The sequence below is a fragment of the Ursus arctos genome, unplaced genomic scaffold (assembly GCF_023065955.2).
Source record: "Ursus arctos isolate Adak ecotype North America unplaced genomic scaffold, UrsArc2.0 scaffold_5, whole genome shotgun sequence".
Lineage (NCBI taxonomy): Eukaryota > Metazoa > Chordata > Mammalia > Carnivora > Ursidae > Ursus > Ursus arctos.
This window is the reverse complement of record NW_026623067.1, coordinates 59,603,089-59,627,936: the sequence shown is the minus strand read 5'-3', so window position 1 is coordinate 59,627,936 and position 24,848 is coordinate 59,603,089. Positions and strand designations below refer to the sequence as shown.

At 38.4% G+C, this 24,848-nt stretch overlaps 1 protein-coding gene across 1 annotated transcript in view; it reads left to right on the top strand.

Moving 5' to 3' along the window:
• The first annotated feature begins 18,728 nt into the window (after window positions 1-18,728).
• The window catches only part of ANKRD31 (ankyrin repeat domain 31), a 158,080-nt gene continuing 151,960 nt past the window's right edge, over window positions 18,729-24,848 (top strand). Inside the window, exon 1 of the mRNA XM_026498776.4 lies at window positions 18,729-19,058. Coding sequence (XP_026354561.1) covers window positions 18,955-19,058 — 104 coding nt within the window. The 5' untranslated portion in view covers window positions 18,729-18,954. The remainder of the gene's footprint in view (window positions 19,059-24,848) is intronic.

Below are 24,848 nucleotides of genomic sequence, written 5' to 3'. Positions count from 1 at the left end.
TAGTATACATAAAATAAAAATCCATTGATTTATGTGTGTATTAATGAGTTTATAGCACAATTCATATTTATTTATTTTTTATTTTTTAAAATTATATTATGTTAGTCACCATACAGTACATCCCCCCCAAATCAAAAATTTGGATAGCTCTTTTTGGCTTCTGCTTTTCTTTAATGCTCCAGAAAACCTCCTTTGTGTTTTATTTTGTATTTTCTTTTTTTTTTTTAAGATTTTATTTATTTATTTATTTATTTATTTATTTATTTATTTGACAGAGAGAGAGGCAGCAAGGGAGGGAACACAAGCAGGGGGAGCAGCAGAGGGAGAAGGAGGCTTCCCACTGAGCAGGGAGCCCGACGTGGGGCTCGATCCCAGAACGCTGGGATCATGACCTGAGCCGAAGGCAGACGCTTAACGACTGAGCCACGCAGGCACCCCTTGTATATTTTCTTCTAACACCTTTATAAAGTACTGTTTTTAAAGCTTTTGAATACAAATGTAGTGTGTGTGTGTGAAAGAGAGAGAGAGAGAGAGAGAGAAGAAAGAGGGAGAGAGAGATGAGATCAGTTGAGAAGATGAAGGAAATAAAAGCTTTTTCTCCATTCCTGATGTGCCCTTCCATGTGGGGATATCTTTGCTTATATGACACTCCTGGTTCTTTCTGTCCCTTGTTTTGATTTTCCCCAGAAAAAGAAGGAATGACCCAACAGATTGGTGGGATTGGTAAGTATAAACTGACCATGTTCAGCTCAGCTATACCCTCTTCCCCTTGGGAGCAAACTACCCAACAGAACCATAAATTCTGCCCCTTTCTTTCACTCCCTGTGTTTACTGGAAAGGAGGTTAGGGGGACCATGGAGGGGCACTATCATATTCCTGTGCTGGGTGGGTAGGTCCTTTTAATTCTTGGATTCCATCTTTGGAAATCTTTCTGCTTGCAGATAGAAGTAATTTTTTCCAGTCTTAGCTTTATCACTAGTAAGAGTGGTATTGTATTTTTCTATCTGACGTATTCATCTGTCTTACTCCTCAATTATTCATAACATGACTAAGAAAAACAGGGATGTCTTTAATTGGGTTCCCTCAAGTCCCGATGTTTAATTTTGCCCCTTTTAAGTCTCACAACCATTTTGTGAGGTAGTCAGGGATGCATTTTCACACCTAATTTATAGATGAGGAAACTGAGACCTAAAGGAGTAAAGTCCATGGTTTAATAGAACACTTTTCCCGTTAGAACCACAGTGGGAGTAGGCAGCCAGGGAGGCAACTGTAAGCCTAAATAAAGGCCAAAGAACCTTACTCTGGAGGAGTAAGTAAACAGTCTAGGACAGAAAGTACCCCACTTGACAGCATAATCATTTGTGTTGTGCTTTTCTCCTTTTATTGTCTATTGCTTATTTTACTGAATAACGCATTTTAAAGAAGTCAACAGGAAAATACTAGGATTGGACACATTCCTGAAGTGACTTTTGGTCCTACCAAAAACAGCCCACATTACAGGCTTTCAGATGCTGAACTGTACTGCTGACTATCTCTCAAGAAAAAAACAAGGTCACATCAGGGGAAAATTAGGACGAGCCTTGGAAAAGTAATATCAGAACTTCTTGCCAACTGGAGCTTCAAAACAATAGGTGGGCTGGGAAGAAGGAAACAGTGACTGTCTCACCCACTGCCCAGGACTTTCATGAGATGACCCATTTCTAGCAGGGGCAATGGGGCAAGTAGTCCTTTATTCTCCTAAGTGTCTGCCTCTTTTTAATTTTTTTAAATTTAAATTCAATTAATTAACATATAATGTATTATTTGTTTCAGGGGTACAGGTCTGTGATTTGCCTCTTGACCTGCTCAATGTTCTTTCTAATTTCAAGTGAGAGATAATTGGTCTCAGAAACGCTGTTAGTTCTTTTGTTTCTTAGGTAATTTTTATTTATTTATTTATTTATTTATTTATTTATATTTTTTTGCATTTGGAGCAAAGGAGCAGTTACTTGGCCTTTAGCAGTTTCAACTGCATACTTATTTGTGTTACAACTTTCTTTCTCTTGCTTTTTGTTGTTTTACTTTGATTAGAGAAAGTCTTGACATTTTCTCCTTTTTTCTGAGATGTCTAAGCTAAATGAATGATTTTTTTTTTTCTCTCCAAGACAGTGTTTTTGCTCTAGGTTCCTATCTGCTTGATAATCCTGCTGTCTTGTGTTGAACAGCCTGGAGGAAAAAATGATGGCCCAGCTATTTTGTCTCTTTCCTTTGAGTATATTGTCAGCCCCAAGCACCTAGATCCCTGTGTCCTTTCCATTAACCTGCATCCTACTCATTTAAATTCCATTAACCATATTATTTTAATAGTGAACTACACAATCATGTATCATAAAATTTTCTTAATGATAAAAATATGGTGTAAGGGGTTTCTTCCCTCTCCATAATATGAAGGAATGAGGAAGAAAAAGAAAATCTAATCAGTTTAAGTGACCAATGAACACCAACTACTACCTCAGTGGTAGTCGTTGATCAATTTTGAGCAGGTCATGGCAATGCTAATGTTAAATGGTGTTATTAATATTGCCCTAGCTTAGTGGGTTTCTGGATCTTTCAGTTCATTCTTCTCTGACAATTGTAGGTATATGTAAGGAATTCCCACTCATCCAGGTTTCTAGCCACACCTTCCCTTGGACTTCCATATGCCTTGGGTAATGTAATGTTGGGGGTTGGGGGTGGTTATTCAGGGTTCAGGAACAGGGAGGTTGCCCACTTACCATGTTGTCAGAGACCATTCGAACAATTCCCTAAATGGGACTTGAGATGTATGCCACAACTGTATGATGACTGTTGTTCTTTTTCTGTTTAATTGAGGTATGACTGACAAGCAAAAAGCGGTACATATTTAATGTATACAATTTGATGTGTTTAAAGATAAGCATATACCCATGAAACCATTACTTCAATCAATGCATTAAACATATCCATCACCTCTAAGTTTCCTTCTGTTCTCTTTATTATTATTATTTAAAATACTTTTTTTTTTTTTCAAGAACAGTTAACATAAGATCTACTCTCTTAGCAATGAAGACTGTTCTTAAGCAAGGCATGCTAGGGTTGCCCTTGTAAATAAAACCATATGCCTACACCCATGGAGTATCCTACCTCACTTTGCTGTTTTTCCCTGTTAGACTTACGGAAATTTCCCCTTTTTCTTTTTCTTTCTCTTAGGTTCTTTCAGACTGTTATCTCTCTTTAGATAGTCCCTGAAACCTAGAACCCTGATCATCAGTAACTGAAAAATGAATCTCTTTTCTTGGGAACTGTAAAGTAAGTGTGGCTGGTGGCCTAATCTTCAAATCTTTGAAGGCTGTCAAGCATAAATATTTGAATTTGATATAAGGGAAAGATATAAAATTACATTTGCATATTTAAAACAATCTAAATACTCATGAGAGAAAAACTCTCTAAAGGCCTGAATATAAGGGAAACCATTTTGGATTTCTTTCTAAGTCAGCATGACTGTACATAAACTTTGTTTAAACCAAAAGCCTCATTTATGGACTGCCAAGCTTTGTAAATGAGTAGCCTAAAGTAAAACCATTTTGTCCTTAAAGTATTGATTAATGCTCCTATTTCCTGGGTTCCTTGATGTTAAAATTCGTGATTCCTTCCTATATGTTAATCTACAGTTTTTGTGCTTTTTATGAGATGTAAAAAAGTACATACCCCATAAAAACTGTTCATTCTCTGGAACACTTGTTTCCCTGTTAAGACCAAGTTTCCTAGGGAGTTGTCCTAACTTGGGCTCAAATAAAACTCTCTTTCTTTGTTTCAGAGATTTTAAAAGGTTTGTTCATTTTGCATCAACAGTATCATAGGGGAGGAGACAAATTTTGTTCCCTGTACTCTCCTGGGCTCTCTAACCAAGGCTCTGCAAATTAGATGGATAAAAGACCGATTATCAAGAGAAAAACAGAAGTTCACTGACATTGTGCCTACATGTGGGAGAACTCAGTGATGAGTAACTCAAAGGGGTAGTTAGACCTTGACTTTACATAGCATCTTAACAAAAGAACAGTAAATTTTTAGAGAAATGACAAAAGAAAAAAAATTGAGTTTCTAGGATGGCAAATTGTGGGAAGGTAAATATTGGGGGAGCCAATGGAAGATAAGAACTAGTTAATAAAATTTGTTATGTAGATTCCTTTGCAGGCTCTGGGCTGATAAAAGTCTAGAGTTGTCTCTGGTGATTAACTTGTGTTCTTCCTGGTAGAGAGGGGTAATAACATGATATAATAAGAAACAATGGTTTGGTTCTTGACCAAGGTTCTTGGCTCACGGCTCGCCAAACCCTTGTAATTTCCTAAGTTACTAGAGCGATGGGAACATCTTTTGTCATAATATTTGGTCTTTTGTCCTCAAATGCTCCAGAGTGATTAAGGTGAAAGTGTCTTTTCTTATTCATAACAAGCCCCTTCAACCACACCTGAATTTATGTTAATAAGGTGACTTTTGGAACGTTCCTAGATAACAACAGGATGGGAACTGATTGCCCACAGGAACCAACCTTGTGACTAGAAGGTGGGAACTTCTAGCTGCATCTCCTGACCTGCAGGGAGTAGAGAGGGGGTGGAGGTTCAATCAATTACAAATGACAGGTGCTTTACTCAATGATGCCTGTGTAATGGAGCCTCCATAAAAATCCTAAATGAGGAGGTTCAAAGAGTTTCCATGTTGGTAAGTATATGGAGGTGCAGAAAGGGTGGCTTACCTGGACATGGCATCAAAGTTCAACCCCTTCCCACATACCTTGCCCCGTGACTCTCTTCCTCTTGGTTATTCCTGAGATACAACCTTTTATAATAAACCAATAATCTAGCAAGTAAATTGTTTTCCTGAGTTCTGTGAGCCATACTAGCAAAAGATCTAACCTGAGGAAGGGGTTGTGGGAACCTTCAATGTGTAGCTTGTTGGTCCAGGTTAATCACAACCTGGACTTGTGATTAAAGTTTGAAGAAGGGGCAGTCTTGTGGGACTAAGCCCTTCTTCACCTGTGGGCTCTGAAGCTATCTCCAGGTAATTTCAGAATTGAGTTATATTGTTCACCCAGCTGGTGTCTGAGAATTGCTTGGTGGGAAAACCTCCCACGCATCTGGTGTCAGAGTGTAAAAGTAAAAAAGAAACATAAGAGTTTTTTCTTTTCAAGAAAGGAGGGGGGATCACCTTTACAAATTTGTGTCCTGCTTTTAGACAAATGAGGGAAAACAGAAAGCTTTTCTTGTATTTACTTCTTCTCATTTGCCTTCGGGTCAAAATAATCCTTATGCCAATGTGGAATATTTAGGGGTGGCCTGTTTTTCTACCCTTCAGTACCTTGCCACGTGATATTTCAAGGTTCATCAGAACCCGTGGATTCTCTTAATTCAGAGACCTTCTCAATTTTGATATACTCAAATCTCAGTATTACAAATGTTTTTAAAAAGTATATTCCAGCTTTTAGATTAGCAGTTTTATAAAAGAGAATGTTCTTTCACTGTTAGATGGACCCAAACATTACCTTGTGCTTGAGTGAAGCTTTCAAGAGGCTGGAATTTTAAGACAGTTTTAGTAATTATATACTAATATTCATCATTCCAGGAAAGCTGTGCCTTCTCACTTAACACAATTTGGTTTCAGATCAGTTTAAACTTATTGGGAAGGTCTGCACTCCAGTTACAGAAACTTAAACCATGATTCATACTCAAAATATCTGAAGTCTGGGTTTTCAAAAATGGTGATTTAATTGCGGTACCCACATGGGGTGTCTCTCCATCCATTGGGGCCCCCCAAATGTGGGGCAATGATCGGGTGGAAGCCAGTGGTGAACAAAGGAGATAGTTTATTGAATACACCGCAAGCAAGCTGTGGGCAGGACACCTGAGAAGTAGTGGATGGGGGCTGTTTTTTTTAAAGAGGGAAGAGGACATATGGTGACATACGAAATCTTCCCTTTTTTGGGAACTGTGCCAAGTTGTAAGTAGCCCATTGGTCAGTTGGTGCCTACGGATATTTTGAGGTGGGTCACCTGATGGGCCTGTCGGTATTCAGTCAGGTGGTCACTGAGGCCTTTCTGCATTCCATTGTGCAAACCTGTTTGCCTACAAGTGGCCTCTACATTAATTTCCACTGAATAGTTCTGCAGTATATCAAGACCTGTGATTTCATTGAACTGATAGCAACAAAGCAGTGGGAAATACCTGTGTCTAAAATTTCTTTTTGAATAAGCTACCTGTCCGATTTGTTTGAATAGCTGCATTTTCTTAAACAACACAGTGAAGTACAATCTTGATCCACTAGGATCTCGACTGATTTGGTTTCTTAAAGCCCTTCCACTTCAGAAAGTCTTCAGTTTCGAAGACTATAGACTCTGGAGTTGGACCCAGGACCACACCCAGTCTCCTTCTAATCTCTCCGTGACTTGGGGCAAGCTGCTTGACTTCTTTAAGCCTCCTTCATTGCCTATAACATCAGATTACTTACCTTGCAGAAAAGTTGTAAGGTTGAATGTATGTATAGTAATTGGCATGTTCTCACTTGATAAATCAGGATGACTACAACTGTATCTTAAGAACATTCTCAAAAAATGTCTTCTAGATTTCCTACAATCTAGCCATCTGACAGCTTGCAGACAAATTATACATACGCTCTTTGCTGCCTTCTTCAGAATATGCCGTTCATTGGTAAGCCCAGAATGGGAACATAAACTTTTTATCCTGCAGGTTCAAGAAAGTCTTAGTATGGTAGAGCAGAGGGCCATGAGAATGGCAGAAGTTCTTGGGAAAAACTCATCCTCAACCTAAGGAGTTAGGGCACCAGAGCTTGATCTGAAAATACAGGGCCTCTTAGGAAGGGTCAGTTCTGAAGTCAGCAGGATATGCACTGACCTTACCTTTTCCAAGGACTTGGAGAAAAGTAGAGAAGGAAAAAACACTTCGGTGCCACTTTAACCTCAGTGCTACTCTGGAATGCCTGAAATACAAGTAGGGGAAGTGTTGACAGAAGACATGCCATCTGTAGTTGAGGGATCTGTACAGGCAACACCTGGAGCCTAAGAAGGCCTCAGAAACCTGGAGTGGAACCACGTGGTGGCCTGCGATGTCAAGTAATGGCATAGGATCCTTCAGTCAACAGCACAGGCAAATAAAGAGAATAGTGAGGCACCCCAGATGACTCCCTGTATAATTTATGAAGGGGATTTGGACTGATGCAGGAGTGTCATTCACCCAGTTTACCAGGGACTGCTGAGCAGAGGGCTCCTGTTTGAAATTTTTTTAGTGCTGCTCTTAGCTGGCGTCACTTGGAGAAGGCAGGTTTCATCATCAGCTGGCACCAGGTAAATATATAAATGCAAATAACCCTGTCAGAGCCACTTCCTTTATGACGCAATAAATTTGACTTACAAATGTCACAAACTGTACAGAGCGAATGGTGCAATGGCAGCTTGGACACCTGATTTCACTTTGACCTGAATAAACGTTGAAATTTAAAAACTGTGTATTGCTTATTCTCTTCCACAGCTTTTCCATTTAGTTTAGAGTTTCCTACAAAGTCATAGGAGATGCTTACTAAAAATACAAGTTATTGAGCCCTTCTCCTGGGTAATTAGGCCTTACTAATTGACATATGAAAACAAATTATACATTTTAAGTGCTTTACTAAAAAGTAATGTGTGTGTTATAACTGAGGTAGGTCATACGAGCGCCCTAAGACAAGGCACCAGGAACCCAATGAAAGGACTCCAGAAAGACACCATCATCCACCTTCACCCTGTGCTCAAAGACTTAAAATTACATTCAGTCATGTGAGGCCTTAACATGGGAAGAAGGAGAGAGAGAATGTCTCTTTTCCCTCGTTGTTCCAGGGTAGAATGGCTCATCATTCTCTGCATCTTTTCTTGAGTGATGTATCAAAAAGTTGCTTGGCATTTCTGCATTGGTTCATTAACCTCTATTGAGTCCAGACTTGGGGCACATGATTATCACAGGATCCCTCTCTAATGAGGCCAAATAGAGGGGTTTATGTTTTCAGGTCTCCAAGTAGATCTAAGTCAGAACAAGTAGAAACTCAGTCTCCATTGTCATCAGGATCTATTGCTTGAAACAAAGAGGCTTCTAATGTGTTCAGCTTGACTGAGATTCATTTCAAACCTATAGGACCCCTAGGTGGCTCAGTAGGTGAAGCGCCTGCCTTCAGCTCAGGTCATGATACTGAGATCCTGGGATTGAGTCCCACATTGGGCTCCCTGCTTGACAGGGAGCCTTCTTCTCCCTCTCCCTCCGTCATTCCCCACACCCTCCGCCCCGCACTGGCTGTGCTCTCTGGCTCTATCTCTCTGTCAAATAAATAAATAAAATCTAAAAAATAACAAAAAATAAACCTGTAGGACCTCAAACTAGGTTTATGAGACCAGAAAATATCCCCTCACTTCTTCCTATCTGCGCCAGTCACCTGCCACAGAAACATCCTTGTCCTGGATCTTATAGTGCCTGTGTCCCTCGTGGGTGGATGTGTGGGCCTATTTGGGTCATACTTAAGTTTTCAGGGCTTAAACCTTCTCAAACTAGTGTGCCCAACAATATGCTAGGAGAGTTCTGTAATATGAACCAGGTGTTGATTTCCTAGGTGTAGGAAGGGGCCTAAGTAATTTGTATTTTTAAAAAATTACCCCAGGTGATTTGGATGCACAGTATCAGTGGATCTTAGAGAAATACAGGCCTGAATGTCCAAAGGTAGGTCTAAGTAAAAAGACCCCGCATGAGAGTTTTAGGAACATAATTAAGAAGGCAGAGTAAGGAAGATTGGAATTCCAACAATTTTGGAAAGCAACTGCAGTATGGTTTTCAAACTTTTTACTTGGGACCAACTGTAAAAAAAAAAAATACACTTTTCCCATCATCATAATATATACATAAAAACACAGAAACATATGTAGCATTCTTATGACATGCACACTGTGTCTCTATTCTTTTCTATTCTATTTTCGGCCGTGGCCCCCAGTATGGAATTTTATCTTAAAAGACAGCTTTGTCTGGATGTCTTTACAACTTCACATAGCCTGGCTGCTTGAGTCCTCTTCAGACTTTACTAAGGACCCTTATAGTCACCCCCCGTTGCATTGGACATCACCCTTCTCCATTTCAATGGATGTTCTGAGATGGGCCCCTCATGCTTTCCAGTGAGTACCCATTGACTGTTTTGGGGCTTTCCTGTTCTCAGGTCTGTAAGACACCCTGTTTCCCTTGGCTTTCTCCTGTACAGATCCTGCTACCACACAGCTCTTGTGCCTGTGGGTGTTTATTTTCACCCATTTGTATTTTCTGGTCCATGGAGAGACCTTGCCATTTGCTTGACTGGTAAATGTTATCCGTGAGTTTTTGGTTTTGCCATCTAGTTTCTGTCTTTATGTGGGAATTTGGAGGATTAAATTAATTAATTTGGGTTAAAAAACTGTGCCCCTGCCACTTCACCTTGATTGTCTTTATAATGTTATATGATCTGTGTATCTTTGAGCAATGTATTTTGAATAGTTTTGGCTTTTTCTTTGGAAGTTATATAAACAGGCATGTTCTTACCATACCTTAGTCTTTGGCCACACTTTATGTTTCTGAGTTATTTATGTCTTATAACTGTATTCATCCATTTTTGCTGCTAGAGTTATTATATGAATATTTCACAATTTATTTATCCATTCTCCTGTTAATAACTTTTCCCACTTTTTGCTAATTATGAATGAGGCTTTGGTGAATATTCTGTACTTGTCTCTTAATACACATTTGTAAGATTTCCAAGGGAATATACCTAGATAGATACGAACTGAGTGACAGATGAAGTTGAGCATCTTTTCATGTGTTTACCCACCAGCCAGTTTCCTCTTCTGTGAAATGCCTGTTCATGGCCTTTGCACATTTTTCTGTGGCATTGCTTGATTTTTTTCTTATTTTTATATAAGAGTTCTTTATATACTTTGGGTATTAATAATTTCCTAGTTATATATTCTACAAATGCTCTTTTTCCAATTTGTGCATTGCCCTTTTTACTGTCTTTTCCAAGAACACAATTCTTAATTTTTGTGTAATTTTATCAACATTTTATGAATTTTGCTTTTTATGTCTTTTTTATGAAATCCTTCCCTACCTTTAGATTATAAAGATGTTTTACACTTTCTTCTAACCATTTTGAAACTTGGCTTTTTCATTGATACATATGGTAGTGATTTTTGTATATAATTTGAATTATGGCCTTAAATTTAATATTTTGTACACAAGTAACTGTACCAATGCCATTTCTTAAATATTTCCTTCTTTCCCTATTGATCTGTGTTGCCAGGCATTTTCATACATGCATAGATCTGTTTATCCCATTTTTTTAAAACATGAGCTATTTGTCTATCTCTGCCCCAGTGGCTCATGCTATTTTAATTAATAGAGCTTTAAAATACATTTGGATGGCTGACAGGACAAATCCCCCCATCCTCAATCCCATTTTTGCTGCCTCCTCACCATACCGCCTCAAGAATTCATCAGTAATGCCTCTATTTCCCTCTCCCACAAGCCAAATTGGAACGCAAATGGTCCCAGATTGCAGAACTAGGTTTCTGAACTCATGTGGAACTCAGTCCAGCCCCACATGTTGATAGCCTTAAGCAAGCAGAAACTAGTTTCCTACATGTGCATGAAATATTAATACTATTATCTTGTCTTTGTGGATTTTTCCTGTGAATAAAAGCATTTTCATAAAAAATTGTTTATTGATTATGGAGAAATGCCTATGAAAATTTCAGGGACTGGATTAATCTCTACCTAATTTACAACTAGAAAATTAAAGCAGAGAGAGGTTAGAGAAAGTTTCTTAGGTAAGAGAGTTAAGAAGTAAAGAGGCTGACGGGCCCAAGGTGCCTGATCTCAGGTCATTTCTTCCTTGTTACTGGATAATGTTGAGAGAGTGTCCTCTTACACTGTAAAGATCAGAATGCAAATTATTTTTAGGAACGTGTCACCAGCTTCCTAGGGAGAGAGCTGTCTTTGATAGGACTCAAGTTTTGGTAAGGACCAGAGGAGTTGAAACCGTGATTTCTTTATCTACATCTGAAGACTGAAGTTCAGAGCTGCTTTTTTCTCACTCATCAGCTACTACCCATTACCTCTCCAGGTCCAGAACTTCTAGTGAAAGTGAGGTAGGAGAGGTAATGCGGCAAGTCAAAGGGAAAAACATGGCAAAGATCTTTGGAGAAGTTTATATTCCTGGAAACTTCTATTCCTTATAGGTGCCATTCTCCACAAGTTCTTCCTTTTTGCTTTTGGAGGTTTTTATACCACTCTGTTACTCTTGATGAGAATGCCCATTATATAACACAGTAACAAATGCCAAGTTCACAGCAGGCTAGATGAGGAGATGCCAGCTATATTTTATCCTAAGTGTTTGCATACATACCCATGTACCTAGAGTTATTTGATCACAGGAGAGATTATTTTGTCTTGAGGACTTAAGGCTTATTTCATTAGGTCAGATTTGCCATCAAAACTGTTGCTCTTTAAATCATTTAAGACAATGTTTGTCTTGTCCTGTCTTTATATACCCACTAGATGTTGCTAAAGGGCTGTGGAAAAAAGAAGTCAATGTCATCCAAGGCTTCAGTTACAGAATTAGAACTCAAAGGAACCATAGAGCTGTCAGAAATAGTAAGGATAGAACTTAAACACAGAAACAGGAAGTATATCTTCAAAAGATAGGAAGTAAGTAAGACTGACTAGGGAGGACTAAATATTTAAAGGGAAATGTTGGCATAGTTGAAATTTGTGCATTAGCATGGTGACATTGTGACGTCAAAAAAATTACTTTTTAATTGTAAAAGTATTATATTAGCATTTAAGCATTATATTAGCATTTAAGCATTTAACAATGTGGAAAATTATAATGGGGAAAATAATTACATAGAATTCTACCACTCAGGGTGACTGTTAGCATTTTAGCACATTTCATACCCTTCCATTTTTTCTCTATACTTCTTTAACTATGAAATATTATATATATATATACATAGTATATGTACACATACAATTTTTGTTTAGTTATATAAAAATACATATATACTTTTGTTTTATTATAAAATATCACATGTATATTATATATGTAATATATATAATTTTTGCTTTATACACACACACACATATATACAGTATATGGAAACTATGAAACGTAATAATAACAGTCAACTGTGATGAACTACACAAGTCAAGACATAGGACATTACCAATTCTCTTGAGTTTCCTGTGAACTCTTCCCCATACCACTCATTTGCCTCCCCAAAGAGGAATTTTCTTTTTAAATTATCCCTTTAGTTTGAATTTTATCACATATCAGTGGGTCCTAAATAATAGATTTTTTATGTTTGTTTGTTTTTTAAACTTTGTAAGAATGGGTTCTAAAATTCATCAGTGTTGGTGTGTTCATTTCTTTTCTCAGCCATAAGATAGCCTATCACATAATACCCCACAATTTATTTATCCATTCTCATGATAAACATTTATGTTTATTCTCCCCTGGAAGGATAATTGGGTTGTTGATATTTTGGGATATTATGAGTAATGTCCATGTGTCCTGATACCGATGTGCAGAAATTTCTCTAGAAGTAGAATCCCTGGATTATAGGACACTTTTTCTGTGATTTACTCCGAATTATTTTTTGTGTATGTAATGACACAGGGGACAAGTTTCATTATTTTCTTCCATATGACTATCCAGTTGTTCTAGCACCTTGTGTTAAAAAGTTTAGTGTTTCTTCATTTAATTGACTTGGCACTTCCACATATTATTACAACAGTCATGGCATGTTCCCTGACATATGACACCTGCCAGAGTTTAAGACAGATAAAGCATAATTAGACTACAGAGTGTTGGTTTCTTCTCCCATCATCTGTATTATAAAAAAATGTAAATGTGTGTCCGTTAGTTTAAAATATCACTCTGTAGACAATGATTACAAAAGGAGAGGTGTGGCACAGTAAAGGAAAGCATTAAATGAGGTGAAGAAAGACTGAGCACTTTTCCAGACAGAGAGAAAGGACATTCTAGGTAGAAAGACTGAACATCATGGTACAGGCACAGAATGCCATAAAGCTGGAACTGGCTTTTCAGTTGGTAGTGTGTCCTAATGAAAAAAGTAACATGATTTCTTTATGACAGTTCAAAGTTGAGATCTAGTTAATCATTTTACAAGCTAGTTACATGATTAAAGAAGTAGTAGTCAACCCCTGTTGGCAAGCGTTGACTGAGGTAGATTATGCCCAGGCAATGCAAACAACTAACGCAAGCCCAAGTACAGTGGTTATTGTTACGTTTTGTCACCCTTCTCCTTTAGGAATCATTTAACCTGTTTTCTTTCTTGCCTGCCCCCTTCACTCCTTTACCGTTTACATGGTCTTCCTACTGTAGTGTCTACATTGTTGAATGCAGGACTAATTCACTCTCCCCCAAGTAGGACTCTCAGAGAGCTGAGACTTCCAAACCCTATTGTACACATTACTTTTTCTTTCCTTGTTCCCCTCAGCTAATCATAAAGTCTGACCACGCTGGCCCTGCAGTATGGGGAAGACAGAGATGGGGGAAAGGAGGCAGGGAAGTTCTTACAAGGGTGGAGTCAAAGGTGCAGTGGAGCCAGCTTCTACTAGTCACTACTAAAAATTAAAGTATATAAACTTACAAGTGAATAAATCGTCTTAAAAATAAACGCAATAAATACCCACACCTCATCAGTTCCTCCTTATTCTGTTAGATTTTACTATGGGGCCAGACTCTGTGGTTAACTAAATGAAGGAGGAGGGGAATGAGGAAAGAAGAAATAATGTGTAGAATAAGTTTTGGAGTATTTACACCACAGAAATCTGCCAATTCTACTAATTAGAACTCCCCATTCCCCCCCAGAGGGCAGGTTGTTGAACATTTACCAGCATAGCATTGAGTGATATTGTTAAAGGCAGCTTTGCACTCTCTGGGTTCAGCGTTTGTTTAAAGCTGACTGTATCATCAGTGATTTTGTAATGTTGTTGGAGGCCTAATCCTCCCCTGGTGATCTCTCTCCTGCAGTTCCCTTGATCTGGGAGTACATATCCTAGTCTGATGATCCCTTTTCCATCCTTGGAAGACAGAATACAGAAGTCCACTTCCACCTTCTTTGCTGAGGACTGTTCTTCCTCCAGACTACCCTTATGACAGGATATAACTAGGCTGGTTCTCTCTTGAGCATATCCCCTATCCAGTCTGTGAGAAACACTGTTTTCTGAAACCAATATTGGTAATGCATACTGATTATACCCTGTGATCTACTATCAGAACCAAGCATAACTTCTTACCCATTAGGCTTCTCAGTTTCTCACTAATATAATGGACTTCAATATTATGATATACCTTTTTGTCATTTATCAGAATAACAGATGCTATTTAGTTATTCTCCAGAAGTTTTTTTATCACAAGATGTTAATTATCTATTAGGTTACTATCCTAAATTTCATAGTACTATTGAAGTATCTTCCTGTCTATTTTGTGCCATTTTGAAGTTGAGCTTCTATCCTAAATTCTGCACTAAAAAAGGACGTATGTACAGGAGTTGCGGTTAGCCGTATCCCTACACAAGTGAATCAACTATAGTGACCAATAACAAACAATGAGGGTACTAAACCGACATCTAATCCTGTGTAAGCCTGCTTTCGTGTGCTCTCACATTTTGCAGTTTTTGAGAAATGGTTTTGGGTATCCTGATTTTTCTGGTTATGTATATATCTCATTCATAAAACAGTTCTTTTATTTAAAAAAATTTTTTTTAAGTAAGCTTCATACAACTCTGAGATCAAGAGTCGCATGCTCTACTGACTGAGCCTGCCAGGCGCCCCTTATTCATAAAACATTTCTAATTCGTGCCTGAATGCCATGTGAATTGCTTGGGTTAATGGACAGCAACACTTTCTAAAAAATGTTTAAATCTTTGAGTAAATGAAGATTCTTTTGGAAAATGTATTTTAAAATACTATAGAATACTTGGTGAAACACTTCATATAGCTTTATTTTGGGGGGCTTGGGTGAAAAATAGCTGCTGGGTTTATTCTTTTAGAGATTCATGTTGTGTTCGGTTATAAATCAAATCTTCCATGAAAGTCTCACCTTTCATAGTTCTGGGATTAAGGCAACCTGGATAGGATGTAAATGACATGAAGCACTTGGTAGAAAATAATTTTAATTACAAAAGCAAATATATTGTGCAAGTACAAAATAATAAACTGTTCGCCCCCCTCCCCCCAAAATCCACACTTGCAAACAAGTTTCATTACATTACCCCTTGTATATACTCTATTTCTTGCTTAGTACTCGGGCCTCATCTCATACTACTCTCCCCTTACTCCCCAGATCCAGGCACACAAGCCTCCTTTCTGTTCTTCTAGGTAGTCTCAGAACCTCTGCAATTATGTCCATGCGTTAGGTCTTAGGTCAAAAGTCACCTCCTCAGAGAGGCCATCTCTGATCATATTCTCTATCTCAGAAACCTATTTGTTTCTCTCAGGCATGCATCACTCTCTGGATTATCTCATTTATTCATGTCCTTCTTTATTGTCTGCTTCATCCACAAGAAGGCAAGGCCAGTAAGGGGAAGGCCCTTATGCTCTGCCCTCCTTCAGGGCACTAAGCCTCACCAGCATTTGTGGGTTAGCATACATGCTACTAGATATCATTTTGGAATTTTCCTTCCTAATGCAAATTTGAGGTGGTAGAGCTGACATTCTCCTTTTAATTCACCTTTATAACAAGTAAAGAATTCCCATATAGGACTTTTTCTTTAAAGACTTACACTTTAATGGAATCAAGCTATAAAATTTAATTAGAATTCTTAAGGATTAATTGGTTTCATGAATCCTCAAAGATCTAAATTTTGCTATAATCAAATTCAGTTTTATTCTACCTTGTGTTGTTTAATTTTTTTGCAAATATTTGTTGGTTCAAAAAGGATATAATGCTCCTCTCAAGGTTTTTTTGTTAATTCACTCTATTAGTATTTACATTAGCAATCAGTTTTCCTTTTTAACTACTTGATTTTTTCTCCTTTTCTTAGGGTCTCTTTAAATGTAAAAGAGTCCTCATTCCCTTTTTTAAAATCCCATGATATTTAATTGTTGAAAGAAATCAGGTCATTTGTCCTATAGAATTTCCCACATCTTAGGTTTGGTAAATTTCATCTTCAGGTGTTAGTATATTCCTCTGTCCCCTCTCCCTGCATATAAATAACTGATAGTTCAATCTAGAGGCTTGATTAGATTCAGGTTTTTATCTTTTTTTTTTTTTCTGCTTAGACTACTTCATAGGTAAGTGCCATTTAGTCCTACAGTATTGTGCCAGGAGGTACATATCTGGTTGTTGCACTTCCAGTGATAATATCATTTGGACTTAAGTGTTGTCATCCCAATTTGTCCATTATAAAATTCTCCATCAGCTTTTTACCTAGAAATTTAGGAATGATTTAAACATGGGAGATGTAGGTGGGCAGGTGTGAAAAAACAGAGGTCTAGTTCTTTACTTTTTTTTTTTTTTTTTACTGTTTTGCCTAACTATTGCAGCTGTTGCTAACCATTGCTTAGATCCATTGTTTTGTGGGTTGCAAAATGATGATATTCTAATTTTGTTGTATCTCTTGTATTTGTTAGCTGTGATTTCTCTATAAAGAAAATTTTCCCTAATCAACTCTTTGGTCACCTTGAAATACTGATTGTATAGAAACATCAGGATCAATGGTTTATTTCCCCCACCTTTATTAATTTTTAAAATAATAAAATGGTACCTATCAACCTTCTAAATTACCAATTATTATTTTAAAATGAAGTTCTGGATTTTTACACATTTGATGTGTTTCAGTTTATTTGAGTGTTTAACTCAAACTAACGAATTCAAAAGAAAGCTGAGCTAAATTTCCTCTCAACGTTGTCTATTTGGATCGCATCACACCTGAAAGGCCTGCGTACTTATGGATGGTTCAGTTACATGACCCAACTCACCCTTTTTATCCCCTTAAGTCAGTTTGAATTGTATTTGTTCTTGTCATTTGCAACCTGGATTTCTAACACAGATCAGTCATTCTTCTATCTCTGTCCTGCAGTGAAGCTTTGGATTTTATAAAAACAAAAAACGTTTCCTTTAAAGTCATGCTGGCATTTATGCGGATCACTCCTAGCAACTCTCTTGAATAATATAAAAGAACTGAAGATGCAAAAATAACTGACTCTTATCCACCGAAGGAGAAAGTATTTTTAAAAGGAATCTGAATTTCAGACTTAGGAGTTTTCTATACTTAGCTAGAGTTACCAGACGCCTGGAGCAAGTCTTTTATTAGTGCAAAGTCGCCTTCTGGTTGGGCATTTAGAGCCACCCACCAGCCTTTTAATGGATATGCACTTCCATTGCTGGCAATACTTACCACTTTTTAACAAGTGGAAACAGAGTTAGATGATCGAAGGAGTAGGTGAGCTGGACAGTGGATGGGAATTTAGGACTGATTTAAACATGATGATGTACGTGGAGAGGTGAGAAAAACTTGGAGAGATCTAGTTCTGTGCATATTTATTACTGTTCCACCTCATTTACAGGAGTGGAAATGAGGAATAATCAAACAAATTTAAAAGAAAATCACCAACCAAGTGTTTTTAAACAGCAGTGGTTTAAATATGATCTAAATCGTAAGATAATAAGAATGGAAAAGTCATTGCATGTAAAGAAAAGAGAAGTGAATTGGGGAGTCAGAAAACTCTAGTTCCATTCATTTATGCAACAAACCTTTTAAAGACCCAATATTGGCAAGACGCTGGAGTTTTCAAAGTGAACACTAAACACTTGATAGGGGGAAGGGGTTCTCATCCTCAATCTACCTCTCTTGGCAAATGGGAGTTCACTTGGTTTTGTTTTGTTTGAATTAAAAACTTTCAAATACACTGAAACACACCAAATATATAAAAATCTAATACTTCATTCAAAAGTTGTAACTGGCTGTTTTTGGAAATTGCCAGACACTATCGTTCTAAAGGTTTATATAGGGGAAAAAAAGCATTTATTCTCCTTTTTTCTACACAACCTGTATTTCAAGGCATTTAAAGAGTTAGTGAGGGAAAAATACAAATACAAAATACATCAGTTAGATGGGCTGATGATCTATAAAATTATGATAAACATATTTGTCTGGCCTACCTCAAAGGACACTCGAGGAGGAGGTGTCAAAGGAATTAAGGAGAAAGGCAGCACTTGGTGGACTGCAACAAACACTGTTCTCGTGTAAGGTAACATTCTGGATTCAGAATGTCGGACTGACACTGGGGGCTACTGAATCCGGCAGGAGCGGACAATTCTTTCCAGGTCTGGGTCTCACGAGCACGAGGCGCACTGCAGGTAAGGTGACCTAAGTCTCCCTTCTAACAATGGCGTTAGGAAGGCTCGGACTGCGGTCTTGTCTGTGGCACCGCTCCGTTTCTGATCCCCACGACCCCGACGCCAGTCACTCCGCCCAGCGAAAAAAGTCGGTTAGAAAGCACAGAAAGCGGATGCGGTTGGGGGGGGGGCACGCCTCAGGCGGCCGGGAAACCCAGAGCGGGCGGGCGCTCCGCCAGCCACTTCCGGCCACGGTGTCGGGGGGCGGGGCCGCACGCGGCTGCGACGTGCGGCGCGCGGCTCCCCCTGCCGGCGGCGTGCGGCGAGGGGGGCCGAGCGGGACCGCGTCCCGACGACGACCGTCGTTCCTTCGCTGTGCCCTCAGCCCTCTGCACCAGGCCTGCCTCCCGCCTACCCTCTCGAATTTCATTTTTCACTCACAGTTTCCCCCGACCGTCAGAGTGCCTCAGAGTGCCCTTTCTTTTCGCAGGAAGCGGGGCGTTAGAGAAGGAGGATAAAAAAGGTTCCGAGTGCGAAGTGAAGATGGAGGAAGCCGCCCAGGCCCCAGACTGGGACAGTGATGAAACGGTGATAGACGGGTCGGTGACTGAGAGCGACCTGGAAGAAGAGGAGCTGCCCTGGAGAAGGTGACCACCGTTAGCGCCAGGCCTTGGACAAGGCACCCGCCATTGTGCTGCGTACTTGCTGTGGAGTGGCCCTCGGAGATTTGAGTAGAAATTATTACCAGATGAGTGTGTAATGGCAGGCGGAATTTGAGTCTTGTGAGGCAGCCAGGCCTGAGCTAAGAACTTGTAAATAAAGGGAACACAGTCCCCCCACCCTTTAGTTTAGGACAAAATGAGTTTTACGGTAGATGGCTTTATGGCATCTAAAAAAAGAGAAAACAGAAACAAAAACCTTTCCTCTTAGCCAGAGGCTAAGTCCTTTTGTACAGGCAAAAAAGTGTTGGGTCTAGATTTCTGAAATGCATTTTGCTTTAAGCAACTGGAAGCTCTGATCTAGGAGATGGTTAACATAATTTCAGGAAAAGAATGTGTGGTGGGGGAACCGTTTGCAACTAAATTGGAAACGAATGGTTTTATAAGAATCAAAAGAAGATGGTAGTTCAGTTCATCAAAACCTTGAACATACCTAGTTCTCTGTGCTAGATCCAGGGGAACTATAGAAGAGATGAGGCCACTACCTTTGAGAAACCTAAAGGCCAGGGAGGACACATAAGCAGATAATTTTCTTTTCTTTTTTCTTTTTTCTTTTCCTTTCCTTTCCTTTCTTTTCTTTTCTTTCCTTTTCTTTCTTTCTTTTTTTTTTTTTATAAGCAGATAATTTCACTAAAATGTGAAAGTCCAGGGATGAAGTATGCTTTGGCTGGTTTAAGAGCCCAGGTAGTCCTTAGAGATTGCTGGGCTTGACTTCTGAATACAGACTTGAAGGTGGGTTAGGAATTAGGCAGATGAAGAGGTGTTCTAGGCTGAGGGAAGTGCATGGGTAAAGGTGTTGAGGGGGGATGACATAGAATTGAATTGTGTGCTGGAATATACAAGTAGTTAATTCTTACTGAAGTGAAGTGTTAGATGGTGAGGTGGGGTGTGGTGAAAGATGACCCTGGAGAGGAAGGTAGGGTGAGAGAATATAAGGCCTCATGTATCTTGCGTGTGTCTTTGTAAAATGCTAAGTGGAGGAGAAGCATAATCAGATTTTCGTTCACTCAAGCATGCTCTAGAGCAGGACTTTTCAAATTTTAATATCCTTATAAAATCACTCCAGAATCCCGTTAGAATGCAGAGTCCAATTCAGGAGTTCTAGGGTGGGATCTGAAATTCTGCATTTCTAGCAAGCTTCCAGGTTTAAATTGGAATTATTTAGAGCAGAGATGATGACACCCAGGTGTTTGGGTCATTTATATATACACATAGTAATATTTGCTCTTGGTGTATAGGGAGCATTTCGACTAATACATTGAGTCTTATAACAACCATCATAGTCAAGATCCACAATAGTCCCATCACTCCAAAAGAAACTCCCTTGTGCTGCCCCTTTGTAGTTAAGTCCTCTCACCCATTTAAATCGCTATTCTTGTATGTATAATGTATCACGTTTTTTTTTTATCTGATTTCAGTTTTCCCCTGTCTTTGGTTCTCAGCAGTTTGATAACAGTGTGTCTGGGCATGATTTTTTTGTGTGTTTTTTCTGTTTGGGGTTCACTGAGCTTACTGAATATATAAATTTATGTCTTTTAGCAAACTTGGGAAGTGTTCTGTCATGATTTCTTTGTATATTTTTTTCTATACCAATCTCTTTCTCTTCTTCTGGGACTTCAGATGACATGAATGTTAGACCTTTTGATACTGTTCCCAAATCCCTCCCTGAAGCTGTATTAATTTTCTTCTCTCAGTTCTTCAGACTGTATAATTTCTATTGCTCTATCTCTGAAGTTACTTACTCTCCTTTATCATCTCCATTCTGTTGTTGAGCCCATCCAGTGAATTTTTAATTTCAGATACTATAATTTTCTCTTCTAAATATTTCCAGTGATTCTTTTTTATAGTTTTTATATCTCTGCTGAACGTCAATGTTTTCATCTATTTGATGACTGTTTACCTTTAACTCATAGATAATGATTATAATAACTGCTTTAAAGTCTTTGTCTTGTCATTCCAGCATCTTGGTCATGGGGTGTGGTTGGCATCTGTTAATTATCTTTTCTCTCAAGAATTAGATTTTCCTGTTCCTTGCATGTTGAGTAATTGGGGATTATACCTATGTATTTTGAATCTTAGGTTCTGGATTCTTGGTCCTGTTAAAATCCTCTACAGGGTTGATTTTTGTTTTGACAGGCAATCAGCCTTATTAGGTTCTGACTGCACATTCTGTTTTGCGTCCTGTGAGTGTGGTTACATCAGTCCAATTTTCAGAGCCTTTACTATGCTTTTTGAGTCTGACTCATGTACCACTCAAGGGTTAATCTGGGACTTGGGCAGTAGTTAATATCGTAGTTCAGTTCTGTAAGCCTTTGTTGTGTTTCTTTGAATTTGCTTTGCATAGTGGACAGCTCAGGGTTGAGCCTGAGACTTACATTGAATTGTATACAGAATTAGGTGATTCCCCTTTTCTGCTCTCTCTCTCTCTTTTTTTCTCCCCTGCAGGAGTCTCATGTACCCTTCCTTCCCCATACCCACATGCTGGTTCATATGACCAGAAAGACAGATTTCTCTTAGCTTTCTTACTTCAGAGCAGTCCCTTCCAACTAAGGCCACCTCCAGGGAAAAGTGTTAAGAGAGAGAAGAAAATAAAAGAGATACTCTCCGAGAGAGACAGGTTTTGTCTTGGGTTTTAAGTGCCCAAATTGCCATGGTTGGTAGCAGTATATTTCTGAGACTAAAGAGGGAAAATAAATAAAACCCAGAGATTTCCCCCCACGCTTCTGGCATTCAGGGATCCCTTTCCCTAGTCTTCAGGATAGAGATAGGGGGTTTCTTCTGGAGTTTCTGCTGTCTGAGCCCACTGTATGGTAGGATTGGTAGCCTTGGATCAAAGCTGGAGACAAATTAAGGACCAACAAAACAACAAAAAGAAACTCTGAAAATTCACCTATTATATGGTGTTTAGATTTTGACTTCAGTCCTCAATCTACCTGCTATTGTTTACTTTTCAGATGACTCAGGGAGCTTTTAAAAAATACTCTGAGTTTTTATGTAATGAGAGGAGAAATAGGCTTTAGGTGGCTCATTCTATCTTAGCTGGCCAATCTTTTTCTTCCCCTGTGATTAATTTAAAATGCTTCTCTGCAATGCCATACAGACATAATTTTTTCAGACCTCATAAGCTCAAGGTTAAAAACTAGTGGTCTTATTGGCATGGCAATATGGTCAAAGTCTAAGCATTGCTGGAACTGAATTGTTGGGACCATTGTGTTTTGTTTTTTGTTTTCATCTTTTTTGCTTGTGTGCAGTTCATTTTGGCTGTTTTTTTATGCTCTAGGTCGCAACTTTAACTAGAATGAGGGACACAGGTTCTAGTAAAGATCCCTAAGAGGCAAAACACAGTTTCATGTAGCTAAGTAATCCTTAAGTGTTGCAGCTCTTAAGGTCTTTTTGCTAAGATAGGAGAAAAGGTTTGATCACCTTTGGGATTAGGTAGGCAAGGTTTATAAAGAACCAGGTTGCCAGGTGTGTTAATATTTGAAAAAACACTCTTTGGGAGTTTGGATTTAGTCCTAGGTTTCCTTCTCTCTGGAAACCATGTTTGAAAATGCATCCGGTCTTTTTTTTTTTTTTTTTTTTTAATATTTTATTTGTTTAGTAGAGAGAGAGAGTGCGAGAGAGAGCACAGGCAGGGGGAGGGGCAGAGGGAGAAGCAGACCTCCCCGCTGAGCAGGGAACCCACCATGGGGCTCAATCCCAGGACCCCGAGATCATGACCTGGGCCGAAGGCAGACGCTTAAGTGACTGAGCCACCCAGGCGCCCTGCATCCAGTCTTTTTTGTGGCTTGGTAGGTGTTGCTGTTCATCTTTTGTAAAAATTCAAGTTTCCGACTAATAAGATTTTGTTAGCTTATAATTTGTTTTCTAAGAGGCATGATCCATTTTTTGTATATGTGCCCTGGGAGCTTTTTACCAACCCTTGTATTCTATTTCAGCCTCTGGTAAGGTTGACTGCTCTATAACATGAAGGGATATATCTCAAATTAATCCTATGCAGTAGATTTAAACAGAACCGCGCCTTAGTTCATTGTTACGTGGATTTGTGTGTGTGTTCAGGTCATGTTTCTTCTGAGCATTACAATTGCATTTAGTAAAAAGCTAATTCAACACCATTACCCTGCAAGAGGAGTGTTAATTCTGTCCAAGTCAGACCAACACTGTCTTCATGTGAATTGTCTAGATAGAAAAATGCTTTGTTACAAAGGGTATACCTGGGGAAGGAGGAAAAGAAAGCAAAGTACAAGGAGACAAGGATTTAATAATCCACATTAAATTGGCTAAAGAAAGCAATATTTGGGAGGCACCTGGGGGCTCAGTCGGTTAAGTGTCCAACTCATAATTTTGGTTCGGGTCATAACCTCATAGGTTGTGAGATTGAGCCCCACCTTGGGCTGCACACTCAACAGGGAGTCTGCTTGAGACTTCCTCCCTCCCTCTGCTCTTCCCCCTAATCGTGCCCATGTGTGCACATTCTCTCTCTCTTTCTCTCTCTCAAATCTTAGGAAGGCGGCGTGTGATGTAATTAGCACTGGGCAGTATATAAGACTGATGAATCACTGACTTCTACCTCTGAAACCAATAATATTATATGTTAATTAATTGAATTTAAATAAAAAAATAGTGGATGCAAAATAAATAAATAAAATAAAAATAAATAAATCTTTAAAAAAAAAAGAAAGCAACATTTTGGTCAGGGTGTGTATCAAAGTAGTGGCAACTCCGGTGATAACACAGTGGTAGCAAGTACTATTTTTAGAATTGTTACACTGAAAGGATATTTAATTAGATTTTTTATGAATCAGAGCCTTAGCACGACATGAGGACTGTGCTATCAAAACTTTGATAACATAAAATTGAAAACCTAATTGTCCCCCCAAATTTTATTGTACTTTTAACAAAACGGTGAACATTATCTGAAAATTTCAATTAGGTTTTCCCTGAAAGTTTTCCTTTTAACCCAGCCATCTAATTTCTACTTCCCTCTTCTATTGTTACTGCTTGGTACTGTCTCATTTTTCCAATATTTATAGGTAAATTTTATTATTAAAATACTGCATCTGTAATGAAGTGGTCAGTGACTTTTAGAGTATTAGTTATTAATGTAGTCTGGTAGTTTGACTAGGATTCACTAAGAAGTTAATGTCTCTTTTCAGTTAATTTATTGACTGAACATGGATAAGTTAATTTTCCTGGGCCCCATTCTTCTCATTTTCCTTTTAGTATCAAAAATAGTCCTGACTCCTCTCTTAAGGAAAAAAAAAAACCGAAAGATTTATGTATAAGGGAATTATCTCAGAGGCATTTGCAATAATGAAAAATTAAAAACAAATGTTTTAGAATTATATAATGCTTAAATAAATTATATCCTTATGCTTAAATAAATAAATCATATATCCTTTTGAGGGAGTATTATCAATATTTAATGATTTTAGGAAGAATTGTAGTGACATTGCAAATGTTTAAATACAATGTTAAGTGCGAAATGTAGTTTCTAAAACTTAATACAGATTGATCCAAACTTTGTGAAAGAATTTATGGTTCTGTCGTATGTAAGCCTCCATAGAAAGCTGAAAGGAAATCCACCAAAGTCTTAATACAAGTAGACTTATAGGAAATTTCTATCTTCTTATTTATACTTATCTTTATTGCCCACATTTTCTATAGTTTTTTTGAATAGGTAATATATTTACATGGTTCAGGGAAGTTTTTTTAAGT